The sequence below is a fragment of the Liolophura sinensis genome, chromosome 13 (genome assembly GCF_032854445.1).
Source record: "Liolophura sinensis isolate JHLJ2023 chromosome 13, CUHK_Ljap_v2, whole genome shotgun sequence".
In the NCBI taxonomy this organism is placed as follows: domain Eukaryota; kingdom Metazoa; phylum Mollusca; class Polyplacophora; order Chitonida; family Chitonidae; genus Liolophura; species Liolophura sinensis.
The window spans coordinates 21,160,556-21,176,340 of NC_088307.1; the positions used below are offsets into that span (position 1 = coordinate 21,160,556).

Below are 15,785 nucleotides of genomic sequence, written 5' to 3' on the forward strand. Positions count from 1 at the left end.
CAATAAAAGTGTTTTCAGGTAACCGTTCAAAACATACTTTAGATGAACATAATGAACACATATTGAGCATTACATCTTACTGGAGCAACAACTGAGACAGAGTTTTGTGTTTTATGAGATCGCCTGCTGACCTTGACGATGTTCTAGATCTATGTGAAAAATTTGCTAGTGTTGGCCGTGATGTAACGCAAGCGTAAAGGTCGGCGCATTCGCTGTAAGGAATATGCTCATCACGTGGCAGTCACCGATCAAGATGCGATCAAGCCTTAGTCGTGATTTACTCAGTTGACTATATGAAAAATGACTGACGAGTTTGGATGCAAAGTAAGAATTCCACTCTAACTAGACGTACGTGGAGGTCTGTAAATAGTATGTACACCCTGAAGACTTGGGATCATATCAAAGACTTTTAAAATGGCACTTGTGGTTGCCTCTCGTACGTGATATAGTCTTCAGCAACCTACGGATGGTCGTGAGTTTCTCCCGGGCTCTGTCCGGTTTCCCTTGTGCACCATAATGCCGGCCGCCGTTGTATAAGTGAAATATTCTTGAGTACGGCATAAAACATCAGTCAAATAAAATAAATAAGCCTCGCTTTGCACTCAGCACTGAGAGGTTAGAACATGGAAACAAGACAGGTTGGCCTCGTGTGAAGATAATGTGACTGGGTGGGGTGTTATGCCTGGTGTCTTCGGCATGATACTTCAGTGGCGGCAGCACTTTGGCGGCATGTACTTAACAATTTTTTCAGTCATATGACGACTGGGATTCATTAGGTGTTGGTACATACACCGAGTCCTCTTGTGGCAGGGCGAGTTCATGCTGCCAAAGTGAAGTTATTTATTTATTTATTTATTTATTTATTTATTTATTTATTTATTTATTTATTTATTTATTTATTTATTTATTAACAGGGCTGCGCTGAGATGGGTTGCTGTAATCAGCAGCTTGATGTTCGTTACCGTGAATTGCCGCACGATACATCCTGAAGGTTCGTATATTTATGCACATGTGTGGTATCTTGTAGCCACTCTCTAGAAAATAATGTGTTAAATTTAAGAGAAAGTCTGTTATCTGAGTGATGCTAGAGTGCATTCTAATATTGTAACAGGCTATTCTGTTAAATATAACGAACATATTGTATTAATTCAACATAACGATTCTATTATTTTAACAGGAAGTCGTGTTGAATATGACATAATGTTGTGTTTTAATACCAGAATACTTGCTCTGTGACAACAAACTTTTTGTTACACGTAACAAAAAATTGGCAGCGAATAAACTCATCAGGCTCATCATTTCCCAAATATTGGAAAAGAAAATGCTTTGGAAATTACAAGGCAAAAAAAACCAAACCTTTCCTACCTCCATTTCAAAATCGGTGGCGAGTACAATCATTTACTTGTTTTTTACAACACTCCATAAGCGAATAAAAAAACTAGCAAAAACATTGGCGTAATTTGAATTTGACTCGCCAATAAATCAACATTTCTTTATTTCTTTTATTTAACGTTTCAGAACTTTCTTTACTTTTTTCCGTCATCAATGAAAATTGTTGTCCCTTTGCATGATACCTGTCAAATTTCTTACTGTTATGCTGAACGTTGTTTTGGAAATTGATCATCCAATTATTGACCTCGAGGATTCATCTTGTTTGAGGCCTAATATACGAATTCCTGTTTTGACGCTTAGATTTATAATATTAACGATTATATGAACTATTGATGAGCGCAATGAAAATATTGTAATATAGTGACGGTGATGATGTTTGAAATTAATAATAACAAAAAAAATGCGCACCGTATAAGTAATATTGAAACTAAAGGGAACCACAGTAAGTCGATGCTTTGACACAAGTGTTGAAAAATTAAATGACAGGCTGTGTGTTAAGTTGTTTTTATTGTCACATCATACTCATACTTTATGCCGTTTGCTAGAAACGTGCAGTTTTACCCTGAAAGAAAGTGTTGGGCATACGCTGTTTTCTAGACACGTCCAGTTTTACACTGCAAGAAGTTGTTGATATACGCTGTTTTAAGACACGTCCAGTTTTACCCTGTAAGAAGTTGGTATACGTTGTTTTATAAACACGTCTAGTTTTAACCTGCAAGAAGTTGGTATACGCTGTTTTCTACACACGTCTAGCTTTACCCTGCAAGAAGTTGTTGGTATACGCTTTGTTCTAGACACGTTATGCATCACAACAGAGTAACATCAACATGCAAAATGACATCGCTGCTCACGACATGGAAGGGCTATTTCAGTGCATGCGGTTTAATACGGCATTTTGAGCCCAAACCCCAACGAAGAGCATAATTTGGAATATTAACCTGCTCTTGATTATTTAGTATTCTATATTCTTATACCACCTTGTGTATATACTCTGTATGTCAAATAATGGAGTACAGTATAAAAGAAGGATTTATCTTTGCTAACGTTCTGAATCATCAAACATCTCCTCACTCATTCTTTTAGCCAATAAAAAGCAACAAAATCAGGTGACCGTGAAACAAAAAAATGTTACTCTCGAAAATTTACGCCGTATCTCCAGTCGTGTACATATTGAGCACATAACATCTTAACAGTACTTTCATTTGCCATTTTCAGTTCTGGAAGACCAAATACGACAGTTATACGCAGACTGGAGAGATGCCAGCAATCGTCACGATATCCCGGCCTTGACCAGTCTGTACAGTGATTACGCCATTGTGGTTACTCCCTGTAGGCCAGTCTTAATTGGAAGAGCAGGTAAGGAGGACAGGGGAGGAAAGGAGAGGGGCAGTGGTTTGATTGATTTTTTTGATTGATATTTTACGCCATACTCAAGAATATTTCACTTATACGACGGCGGTCAGTACTGTGGTGGGGAAAATCCAGGCAAAGGCCGGAGAAAACCCACCACTATACGCAGGTTGCTTACAGGCATTCGTAGGACGAGATGAAAAGCCAGCATGAACTGGACTTGAACTAACAGTGACTGCATTGGTGAGAAACACTTGGGTCATTGTGTTGCACTAACACGCTAACCACTGGGCCTCGGAGGTTGGGTTGGCTCGAGTTTTTTTACATCGTAATTTACAATTTTTCAGTAATATGACGACGAGGAGTCATTAGATGTGTGTACATACACCGTGTGTCTTCATGTGACAGGACGCGTCCATGCCGCCAGAGTGCTGCTGAAGTATTACGCCAAAGACATCAGACACAAAACCCGCCCAGTTTGAATGCACTCACACTTGCCAACCGCGTAGTCAGGCAGCAGCAAATGCCATTTTTAAAGTATTTGTCTGACCCGACAAGGGTTTGATTTCGGCCACTGATTAGGTTAGACCACTGAAGCCGTCAGTGAGGGAGGGGGATGGGGATAAGGGTGAACGTTGACTTTTCTCACAGGTAACCACAACATTGCGAGGGATAAACTGTCTTTTCTCGCGCATGGGTGATACAATGGCGACTCAGGTCCAAGCTGTACTGATTATTGTTTTCTGTCAGTGTGTGAGTGAAACGTTACCCGTTTGCCCACAAAACGTAACAAGCGCAAAGGCTGGACTAAATAATAGACTGCACACCTTTTGCCCTAATTATGTGGAACCATAAAAGTGACGTGGTTAGAAAAAACTTAATTGGACAAAAAAACATAACGTAAGAATCATACTGGTACGATGTAGAAATTATCTCGTAGCCCTGAGATCTTCATTAAGTCGTGCTCAAAGATCTCGTGCGCATGGCATAATGTGTGTGTTTCTATGAGTCAATTGTCACGTGAGCACGACTTACTTGAAATGAAATCATGACTAAAACTTCAAAATTTGTGTTGTTATTTTGTCACCATGCCACTTTTACGGCTCTGTGAAACATCCTTATGAAGGACAGGCTCTTTATTTTTTTATTTGATTGATTTTTAAATCCCTTCTCAATTAAAAGGGCGGCAAGGGAGCAGGTACTTAGGCCTACTCAAAACCGATTGCTGAAGGAGTTTGCATGTCAATACCTCAATCACATAATGCGTTTTTTGGTTGCCCTGGGTCCGTTCTTTTCGGGGCCTTAAATGCAATTAGTGGTCCATGGTGCCATCTTATGTTGACTTATATGGAGTTCGTTATAGGACACTTGCCTTTGACTAATATATCGTATATCCACACGTGGAAGAGTTCGCAAGCAAGTCGCCAATAGTCGATGGTGTTGACCAGATGCCCAATAATGTGTCATGTTCATCACAGTATCGTGGCGTTAAGCTTTTATCATTCATTCATTCAGTCATCTAATCATTCATTTATTCATTCATTCATTCATTCAACATTGTACCCCGTTAGACTTTTACATTCTGATATTAAGCTAATATCTGTGTTCTGTATTAAACTGAATAATCTGCTACAGTAACAGAACACATTCTAGCATCACTCTGTTACATTTAAAATAATGTAATTTTTGTTTAAAGTCACTATACTTTTTTGATTTGGGATCGGAATTACATGTCGTAGAACGTCGTTTTTTTTTGACCGTTAGTATGGAGATTGCATTGTTAGGATCATGTAAGACGAAATCACTCTTTACAATGAGAACTGCACGTTATGAGATATACTCATAACGTCGTTTTTCTTTTGGCCGTTAGTATGGAGATTGCATTGTTAGGATCATGTAAGACGAAATCACTCTTTACAATGAAAACTGCATGTTATGAGATATACTCATAACGTCGTTTTTTTTTTTTGACCGTTAGTATGGAGATTGCATTGTTAGGATCATGTAATACGAAATCACTCTTTACAATGAAAACTGCATGTTATGAGATATACTACGGTTTTTTGAAAAAATTCACATTGAGAAACGGATTTTAAGTTACTGTAGTGATTGTAGTGACGCAAAACGGTCATAAGGTGCGGCGCATGCGCTGCGAGGAGCATGAACCGTGTGCTTATACATGTATACGAGTTTTGCTTTTTTTATTCGTTTCAGCTTACACGAACTTCTACAAAGGCATCCTGGACGCGAAAAAATGGCCTAAGTTTAGAAACGTCGCCTTTGACAGCGTGTTGCAGAAAGATAATAATCTGATAGTGACCAAATACAATGAAATAACAACCATGTCCAATGGATCTACAATTTCAGTAAGGTAAGTCAACTCTCTCCTGAAACAGGAACCATAAGGTAGTTGTAAAGGTTGATGCTTTTGTTAATCAACGAAACCCTTCTCAGATGTTCATTCTGAAAAATGATTATTTAGTAAATTGTACGCACTCTGCCACGTAACATCAACCTGGCCTTAAAATCTCCCATACATGGAATCTTTTCGAGACACACGAGAAGGGAAAAACGGTTAGTTTTTGGGTGTGGATGCATGTTCAATCATTGCTTAAAGGAGATTCTTCAACGAACTGGCGTCACTCTATCACAAACGTTTCAGCAACCTAGGCTTTACAATAGCCAGAAAACTAATGGGCAGTTGTAAAAACTAGGGTCATATTTACGTGTAACTTTTTACGTCACTGCTTAGGCCTACGTCCGTTCATTCAATTTTCCCTGAATGAGGCTGGCCAAACATGGAGGAGACCCTTTTCAGATGTAGTGCACGTGACAAAAGCATGTGACACCCTTTTCAGATGTAGTTAACGTGACAAAAGCATGTGATTCAGGCATATGAACATTCAACCCTTACCATGTTCACCTGTCTCAAGGACGTCTAAAAACCACGTTCTAGCTCATCAACTTGACTGGTGTAAGCAATCCACTAAGTTCGAATCCAGAGTATTTCTCGAAATACAAAGTAAATCCTTTCCGAATTGTATGAAGCGCGAATACAACAGCGCAGAACACACATACATGACAGTGACATGTGGCAGAACAGCCAAACATATGTGTCGGATTGAAGACAAGGAACATTTACCGCTTTTCTCATTCGCCTTAAATTTCCACTAGCATAAACCGGTTGTCAATCGCATGTTCCTACAAATTAATTAACCTCTTCTTTGATTTGGCTAACAAATAGTCCATGGCAATAACATAAATTGACGAAAAAGGGACATTTTCAAGGCCTCGACCGTAGTCGTCATGGTATACATATAGACTTGGAAAATGGGATTACTTTTATGAACAGACGTGATTACCACGGGCCCTTTTTGGTTCAGAGGGCCGTAAAACAGGTTAGTTAATTTCGGGCACCATACGTTTGACGTCGATTAATGCTAGGGACATTTAATGTGTGTGAACAGCGGTAAATGTTCCTTTATATCCGTCAGTTTGACAGATCTAGGGCTGTTTCAAAATACTGTTCAAAATGGATTTCCCAGGCTTGAATGAAGGTTAAACAAGATGATATAGTGGAAATGAAACTTTTAATCACTGTAAAAAGTAGCGACTTCTGACTAGAACTGCGCAGCTTTCATGCCTATTGATTTGTCACAATACCTGCTCTAGTCAGAAAATTCTCACAGCACAAATCAAAATACTACTGGCTAAAAGCATCTTAGTCTCTTTTGATTTTGCTCGTCGAAAAAAGGGACACATAAGACTTTAAAAGAGGAAGTTGTAACTTCCTCGCTTGGCGTTCAGCATGAAGGGGATAGTGCAACGACTGGTTGACCCGGATCAGTATAATGGCTCGGGCGGGTCGGCTTACTTGCCTTCGGTAAGTCGTCTCAGTGAAGCAGCACTAAATAAAAGAGCAGTGGAAATCCGTCCTGCAACAAGGAGGCACATTACACGCACATGCACCCTAATGATTCCTTCGTCGTCATATGACTGAAAAATTGTTGAGCACGACGTTAAACCCCAAGCACTCACTCACTCACTCACTCGAAAAAAGGGAATGGTGGTGACGCCAGAAACATTGCGTTAAATCAATTGCCTTGGTGGGAGGTGAGGGCGTGGAGCGGAGTGGGGGTGGTGGTGGGGGTGGGGGGGGGGGGGGGGTGGCTGGGGGCCGTGCCCTATTAGTTAGCTTGTTAATGCAGCGTGAGAAGGTCCGGCAGCAACCTGCGGGTGGTTGTGGGTTTTCCAGGGCTCTGTCCGTTTTCTTCCCTAACATTTTAATGGCCGACGTCATGTAAATGAAATATTTTTTAATTCTGCTTAAAACACCCTTGAAGTAAATATATAAATAAATAAGTAATTGTACTTCGAACTATCGGCATTATCAGCATGATAAAATTGGCAAATATCGAACACATTGTGCATGTATAATTTTTTTTACTGCAATTTCTTTTTTTTTTTTCAGCGGCGTCCGTGTACTCGTTAAGGATAAATGGAGACTGAAGATCACACTAGCAGAGGAATACGCGCCGGACTACTACGCTTATCACGCCTATAATATTCACAAAGCAGACCAAAAACAGACTATCGACAACATTGATCGACATCAAGGATATGGTGACCACCACAATGGCAAAAACAACCATAATTACAAGAGCAACCATCATGGGTATAACGATCCCCATGGAAAGCCCAACTATAGTGGGGATGACAACCACAATGGCAAGAGCTACCCTTATAGGTATAATAACCACCGGGAAAAGCGCAACTATAATGGGAAAGAGAACTATCATGGCAAGGGCAATCCTGATAGGTATAGTTACCATCATGGAAAGCCCAACTACAGTGGGGATGACAACCATAATGGCGAGAGCAACCCTTATGGGTATAATAACCACCGTGGAAAGCCCAACTATAATGGGAAAGAGAACTATCATGGCAAGGGCAATCCTGATATGTATAGTTACCACCATGGAAAGCCCAACTATAATGGGAAAGACAACCATAATGGCAAGAGCAGCCCTTATGGGTATAATAACCACCGTGGAAAGCCCAACTATAATGGGAAAGAGAACTATAATGGCAAGGGCAATCCTGATAGGTATAGTTACCATCATGGAAAGCCCAACTATGGTGGGAAACACGGCTATAATGGCAAGAGCAACTCTGATAGGTATAGTTACCACCATGGAAAGCCCAACTATAGTGGGAACACAGCTATAATGGCAAGAGCAACCTTGATATATATAATAACCGTCATGGAAAGCCAAACTATAGTGGGGAACACAGCTATAATGGCAAAAGCAACTCTGATAGGTATAGTTACCACCATGGAAAGCCCAACTATAGTGGGAACACAGCTATAATGGCAAGAGCAACCTTGATATATATAATAACCGTCATGGAAAGCCAAACTATAGTGGGGAACACAGCTATAATGGCAAAAGCAACTCTGATAGGTATAGTTACCACCATGGAAAGCCCAACTATATTGGGGAACACAGCTACAATGGCAAGAGCAACCTTGATATACATAATAACCACCATGGAAAGCCCAACTATAGTGGGAAACACAACTATAATGGCAAGAGCAACCTTGATATATATAATAACCACCATGGAAAGCCCAACTATGGTGGGGAACACAGCTATAATGGCAAGAGCAACCTTGATATATATAATAACCACTATGGAAAGCCCAACTATGGTGGGGAACACAGCTATAATGGCAAGAGCAACCTTGATATATATAATAACCACCATGGAAAGCCCAACTATGGTGGGGAACACAGCTATAATGGCAAGAGCAGCCTTGATATATATAATAACCACTATGGAAAGCCCAACTATATTGGGGAACACAGCTATAATGGCAAGAGCAACATTGATAGATATAATAACCACCATGGAAAGCCCAAGTATAGTGGGGAAGACAACCATAATGGCAAGAGCATCCCTGGCAGGTATAGTTACCACCAGGGAAAGCCCAACTATATTGGGGATGACAATCAGAATGGCAAGAGCAACCATGATGGGTATCATAACCACCGGGAAAAGCGCAACTATAATGGGAAAGAGAACTATAATGGCAAGGGCAACCCTGATAGGTATAGTTACCGTGACAGAAAGCTCAGCCATAATGGGGAATACAACCATAATGTCAAGGGCAATCCTGATAAGTATAGTTACCATCATGAAAAGCCCAACTATAATGTGAAAGACAACCAGAATGGCAAGAGGAACCCTGATAAGTATAGTTACCATCATGGAAAGCCCAACTATAATGTGAAAGACAACCAGAATGGCAAGAGGAACCCTGATAAGTATAGTTACCATCATGGAAAGCCCAACTATAATGGGGAAGACAACCATAATGGCAAGAGCAACTCTGATAGGTATCATAACCACCATGGAAAGCCCAACTATAGTGGGGATGACAACCATAATGGCAAGAGCAACCTTGATATATATAATAACCATCATGGAAAGCCAAACTATAGTGGGGAACACAGCTATAATGGCAAGAGCAACTCTGATAGGTATAGTTACCACCATGGAAAGCCCAACTATAGTGGGGAACACAGCTATAATGGCAAGAGCAACCTTGATATATATAATAACCATCATGGAAAGCCCAACTATAGTGGGGAACACAGCTATAATGGCAAGAGCAACCCTGATAGGTATAGTTACCACCAGGGAAAGCCCAACTATAGTGGAGAAGACAACCATAATGGCAAAAGCATCCCTGACAGGTATAGTTACCACCAGGGAAAGCCCAACTATGGTGGGGAACCCAGCTATAATGGCAAGAGCAGCCCTGATAGGTATAGTTACCACCATGGAAAGCCCAACTATAGTGGGGATAACAACCATAATGGCAAGGGCAACCTTGATAGGTATCATAACCACCAGGGAAAGCCCAACTATAGTGGTGAACACAACCGTATTGGCGGGATCAACCTTGATAGGTATAGTTACCACCAGGGAAAGCTCAACTATAGTGGGAAAAACAACCATAATGGCAAAAGCATCCCTGACAGGTATAATAACCACCAGGGAAAGCCCAACTATGGTGGGGATGGCAAGAATAACCAGTATGGGTATAATGGCAAAGACAGCCCTAATGGCAAAGTTGTTGAACATACCTTGCATGTGTAGAATACTAAAAATATATTTGGAAAGAGTTAAGGTGTTGTTGCTGTATGAACCTTATTTAATTAACGATGGAGCGGAACGCAAAATAACATCGATGGTCGCAGCTTTTGCGATTACCCCCTTGTTTCAACATAGCTTTGTTTTCTAAAAAATATACTCATGCCTTAAGAATCAATTGTTACCTTGTATTTGCTTTGCTTTGGGACAAAGGAAACATATGGTTATATGCACACAAAATACACTGGGTCATTCTCAATAAAAGCTACGGACGATCAGTTTTGATTAAATCAAAATTAATATATTCTCATTTATTTTATTATTTTTTTGATTGGTGTACACCGCACTCTGATATTTCTTATATTTGACTTATATGACGGCGGCCAGCATTATGATGAGAGGAAATCGGGCAGAGCCGGTAGGCAAAATTTTAAAGGCTCGATCGCAACTATGCTAATGTAAGCATAGGTATCGGAACTCGTGGAAATCGAGAATTGCATGGAATTCTTGGGACTCCGTGATGTCGTAGAAGGTTTATCTCGCGTTATAACGCCTGGCAATAGAACATTTTCAATAGTTCAAATATACCACCAACGCTGGACCATTCAAAACGACGACGTGAATTCTGAGTGGCTAATAGGCTTTTGCACGTCGACCTAATAAACTTAAGTTTACATAAACTTGAGATCAAGAATAAGTTTGAGATCTCCGTACATTATATTCATTTATATTCTTGCCATCATTAGCAAATTTTACACAGAAATCGCCGAGGTCACTGAGGTCACGGTTATAAGGCAGGAAGTAATGTCAGGAATTAGTAAAAACTCTTTCTCAATCTTTGTTTCTAATACTTTATACACATGCATTCTCTTATTTAAAGTAAGCACACTATGGTCCTAACCAACACGTTAATCAATTTTATTGATGAATGCTGAATTAGCAGTTCCGCGGGAGGATATAACACAGGCTCCAAAGGTCAAGCTTGTCTGTTGGTGGCAGTGATGTAAAGCGGGCGTGGATTGTGGCGCATGCGCTCTTGTCAAGAACTCGTCTCAGCGCATGACATGCCGCTAGTGCCTGTCAGTATATAGAACTAAGTAGGATGTCTTACGGGAGTATAAAAGTATTCAACTGTTCTTTGGTGGCATGAATTTAGCTTAACGCTCTGATAACACAACAGAGGTTAGGTTTTGTCCTGTGAGTGGAGGGAAAATGACAAGAAGTGAGAGGGACACACAATCTAATCTGCTATTGTTATAATTAACAGTTGCGTGTGTGCTAAACTATGAAATTGTAACTTCCTATCCAAAGTCGGTTGTACCTTCCTATGCAAAGTCGGTTGTAACTTCCTATCCAAAGTCGGTTGTAAAAACAAAGCAAAAATTTGACGCACCCAGTCCTAGTTTAATCTAGCAACGAACCCGGCTTCGCCCGAGATTGTCAACCCCGTCTCAAAAATTACTGGCCATAATGATGTGGTGTTGCATGGCGTTCGTTGGGGACTTTCATGTTTACTTACTTCTACCAATAAAACAAAGTGGATTAGGCCACTTCCGGTGGGCTAATTAGAATGAATGAATGAAACTTTCTAGCTCTCAGATCCATAAATAGCCACATATGAAGTCGTACATATTCAACATATGAATAACTCTGCAGAATAAAATTTTAGTTACACGTTTAAAATAATTTGATAAATTTACAGATATCTTGGCCAGTGATTTTTGCGCCAGTATGCGATCTTTTAATCATATCATATAATTTTTCATTGCTGATATTCACAAGCAGGCTTACTAAACAGGAAAAAGGGGGCATAGCAATAAACAATGGAACAATAGGCAAATTCTTCGCCTACCGTAAACGTACCGTATCAGATTGAAGCCACACTAATTAGGCCTACATATCTTGTATTTCTTTGATCGCTAATAATTCCTGCATCTGGCGCGAGCGCTTAACGGTTAGGCGAGTAGTTGAAGTTCAAAAGTTAGTCATATGACTTATATGTATATACTCGCAGTCAGAAGACAAAGAATGAGGTGGACTACCTTTTCAACTGCTGTGTACATAGATTTACCAATTCAAGGCACCCTTTGCTCATGAAACCTCAGCTCCGTTCCAAACTTGTTTACATAGTGTAACCATCTCGCGGTAGACGGATTTCCTCTGCCCATGAAACTCACCGCCGTGATAAACGTGTAAGCACAGAGAAACCAACAAGCGGTACTCTAGTTTCCTCTGCTCATGAAACTCACCGCTGTACCACACTTGCACAGAAAGAGTAACCGACTCGGGGTACTCTTATTTCCTCTATTCATGAAACTGACCGCCGTGCTACATGTTCTTTTTCAGAGAAGAATTTTTACAGGCTAGGCCTGAAAATCAAATAAAACAAGGGCCTTACAGAGTACGATTAGTGTTACCGGTACAGTGGACAAGAGTTAGTGTGTTGTTTTGTTCATAGAAAAACATATATAAATATCGTGTTGTTCTTACTGGGGATGGTACACGCTCCTTACAACGTATTTGCCGCGTTCGCTTTACATCACTGCCACTACTAGACAAGCACTAAGCATCACCACTGAGGTCATCGCGCAGAGCTATTTAGTTAGAATCCTATTTTGCGTATTTTAAAGGCAAAGAACACATTAGCATGAAGAACATATCACACGAAAGACCATTAAATATTGTCCGGGAAAATAGATCAATTTATGTCTTTTAGAATATTCTTCAACTATAGTAAAATGCATTTAAAACTTTGGATTCTACTGTGGCCTTTTCTGGCCGTATTGGGCTGATGTCACTTCAGCTTCTTTCCACTTGTCACTCATAGATTGCTATATTTTATGTATCTTCATTCAGAGCTTTAAATGCATTCAACAAATGACCCTTCAAAGAAACAATTTCAAGGCAAAAATATTGCTGTGATGTCACTGATACCCTCTGGGTTCTAACAGACCACTATTGAATCTTATGTTTTAAATGTATTTTGATTGGTTAAATTTTTTTCAGTGTTTTCTTTGCCTTTAAAGAGAGAACGCGTGTGTATAGCGTTTCATTAGAAACAATGGTGGAAAAAAAAGTTTGTTTTCTGATAACTCCCTGCTTCATCACCGTGATCCCAATGACCTCAGCGTTGTTCTAGATTCCTGCACCAGTTTTGCTTAAGGTAGTGATGTAAAGCGTTGTTTTTTCAGGGGTGGGGTGGGGTGGGGGGTGCGGGGGTGCAGGAGTCAGCACTTGGGAGCGCACTTTTGTCATTTGTTCTTGTATATAGGCACATTGGAGGCGAAAAAAACAAAAAAAACAAAAAAAAACCATATGGGCACATTGGTCAGCCTCAGAAAAGAAACAAACTACGTCACATCTGGTATCCACCTACACTGCATAGATAAGCCCTACCATAATTTTTTTTAATTTTTAGGACACCTGGTTTGCTCGTTTCAACCAATAAACGTCATTATAGCAGAAATATTTAGTTTCTATTTTCCATGTTTGGTACATCTAATGACCAACATATTCATATCTTTCCTTTCCCAAAAACTGAGAGAAATGTAATTCTTGCTTTCAGCACTACTTCTATATGTCCTAAATATGAGAAGAAATATGGGTATATACTATAGCTACAGTATCGATTAACACTTCCAATATCATGGAGGGCTGCTAACATATTCTAGATGGTGTACTTTCGTATTGGAATAAGACAACACAGATTAACAATTAACTACACCAAAAACAATCTTTTAATTCTAACAAATAAAATTCTATTTCTAGAAAAATTGACACTACCAAATTTAGGCTGTGAACAGTGTTAGATGTCAACATAATTTCCTGTTAGTTTTATGTAGCCTACCATATTTAATTAACAGAATTATAGATTAGCTATATTTTAAGAGAATAAGCTGCTACATTAACAATTATTCTCATTACCCAGACGACTCAATTTTTCTGAGTACCAGATCCCGGGTGATTGTTCTCGCTTAGCAGTATACTACGAGTACACGATTCCAGTTTCCACTTCACATAAACGACTCAATTTTTCTGAGTACCAGATCCTGGGTGATTGTTCTCCTTAGCAGTATACTACGAGTACACGATTCCAGTTTCCACTTCACATAAACGACTCAAATTTCTGAGTACCAGATCCCGGGTGATTGTTCTCCTTAGCAGTATACTACGAGTACACGATTCCAGTTTCCACTTCACATAAACCGACTCGGTTTTTCTGAATACCAGATCCCGGGTGATTGTTCTCCTTAGCAGTATACTACGAGTACACGATTCCAGTTTCCACTTCACATAAACGACTCGGTTTTTCTGAGTACCAGGTCCTGGGTGATTGTTCTCCTTAGCAGTATACTACGAGTACACGATTCCAGTTTCCACTTCACATAAAACGACTCAAATTTTCTGAGTACCAGATCCGGGTGATTGTTCTCCTTAGCAGTATACTACGAGTACACGATTCCAGTTTCCACTTCACATAAACGACTCAATTTTTCTGAGTACCAGATCCTGGGTGATTGTTCTCCTTAGCAGTATACTACGAGTACACGATTCCAGTTTCCACTTCACATAAACGACTCAAATTTTCTGAGTACCAGATCCCGGGTGATTGTTCTCCTTAGCAGTATACTACGAGTACACGATTCCAGTTTCCACTTCACATAACGACTCAAATTTTCTGAGTACCAGATCCCGGGTGATTGTTCTCCTTAGCAGTATACTACGAGTACACGATTCCAGTTTCCACTTCACATAAACGACTCAATTTTTCTGAGTACCAGATCCCGGGTGATTGTTCTCCTTAGCAGTATACTACGAGTACACGATTCCAGTTTCCACTTCACATAAACGACTCAATTTTTCTGAGTACCAGATCCTGGGTGATTGTTCTCCTTAGCAGTATACTACGAGTACACGATTCCAGTTTCCACTTCACATAAACGACTCAAATTTTCTGAGTACCAGATCCCGGGTGATTGTTCTCCTTAGCAGTATACTACGAGTACACGATTCCAGTTTCCACTTCACATAAACGACTCAATTTTTCTGAGTACCAGATCCTGGGTGATTGTTCTCCTTAGCAGTATAACTACGAGTACACGATTCCAGTTTCCACTTCACATAAACGACTCAGTTTTTCTGAGTACCAGATCCAGGGTGATTGTTCTCCTTAGCAGTATACTACGAGTACACGATTTCCAGTTTCCACTTCACATAAACAGAAGCATCGATTTCCTACTTTTCATAGCGGATTTCCCTTTTTCTGCTGACCTTTCAGTCTAAATCTGATTCTGTGGATTAAACTGAATTAGCCTTGGCAGATTTCGGGTTAGTCAGGACTGTTTAAATATGTATATATAATTAACTACATCACAGAGCGAACCAGAACAGCAACTGTTCATGTAAATGCATATATAATAGCAATTTACACGCCACAAGCAACAGGACTTCAGCAGAAATTGTTAAAAAAAAAAAACAAAATCAATGATGTTAATTGAATAAGTAAACATCACGGGTCCCAAATTACTCAAATTTCCGTGTTGCCAATACATTTAACATGCAATAACAACAATGTAAAGGGACCAGGCATCGGGGATGCTTAGTCCACCAGCAGATTCATGATTGATGCAGGAACACAACAATGTAACGGGACCGGGCATCGGGGATGCTTAGTCCACCAGCAGATTCATGATTGACGCAGGAACACAACAATGTAACGGGACCAGGCATCGGGGATGCTTATTCCACCAGCAGATTCATGATTGACGCGGGAACACAACAATGTAACGGGACCAGGCATCGGGGATGCTTAGTCCACCAGCAGATTCATGATTGATGCAGGAACACAATGTAACGGGACCAGGCATCGGGGATGCTTAGTC

The 15,785-nt window shown here is 40.1% G+C and overlaps 1 protein-coding gene across 1 annotated transcript; it reads left to right on the forward strand.

Moving 5' to 3' along the window:
- Nucleotides 1–414: 414 nt before the first annotated feature.
- Nucleotides 415–9,909, forward strand: LOC135480977 (GATA zinc finger domain-containing protein 14-like). Its single transcript, XM_064760908.1, has 5 exons — nt 415–436; nt 2,608–2,748; nt 4,957–5,113; nt 7,214–7,921; nt 8,613–9,909. The coding sequence occupies exons 1-5, from the start codon at nt 415–417 to the stop codon at nt 9,907–9,909; spliced, it is 2,325 nt and encodes a 774-aa protein (XP_064616978.1).
- The last annotated feature ends 5,876 nt before the right edge of the window (nt 9,910–15,785 follow it).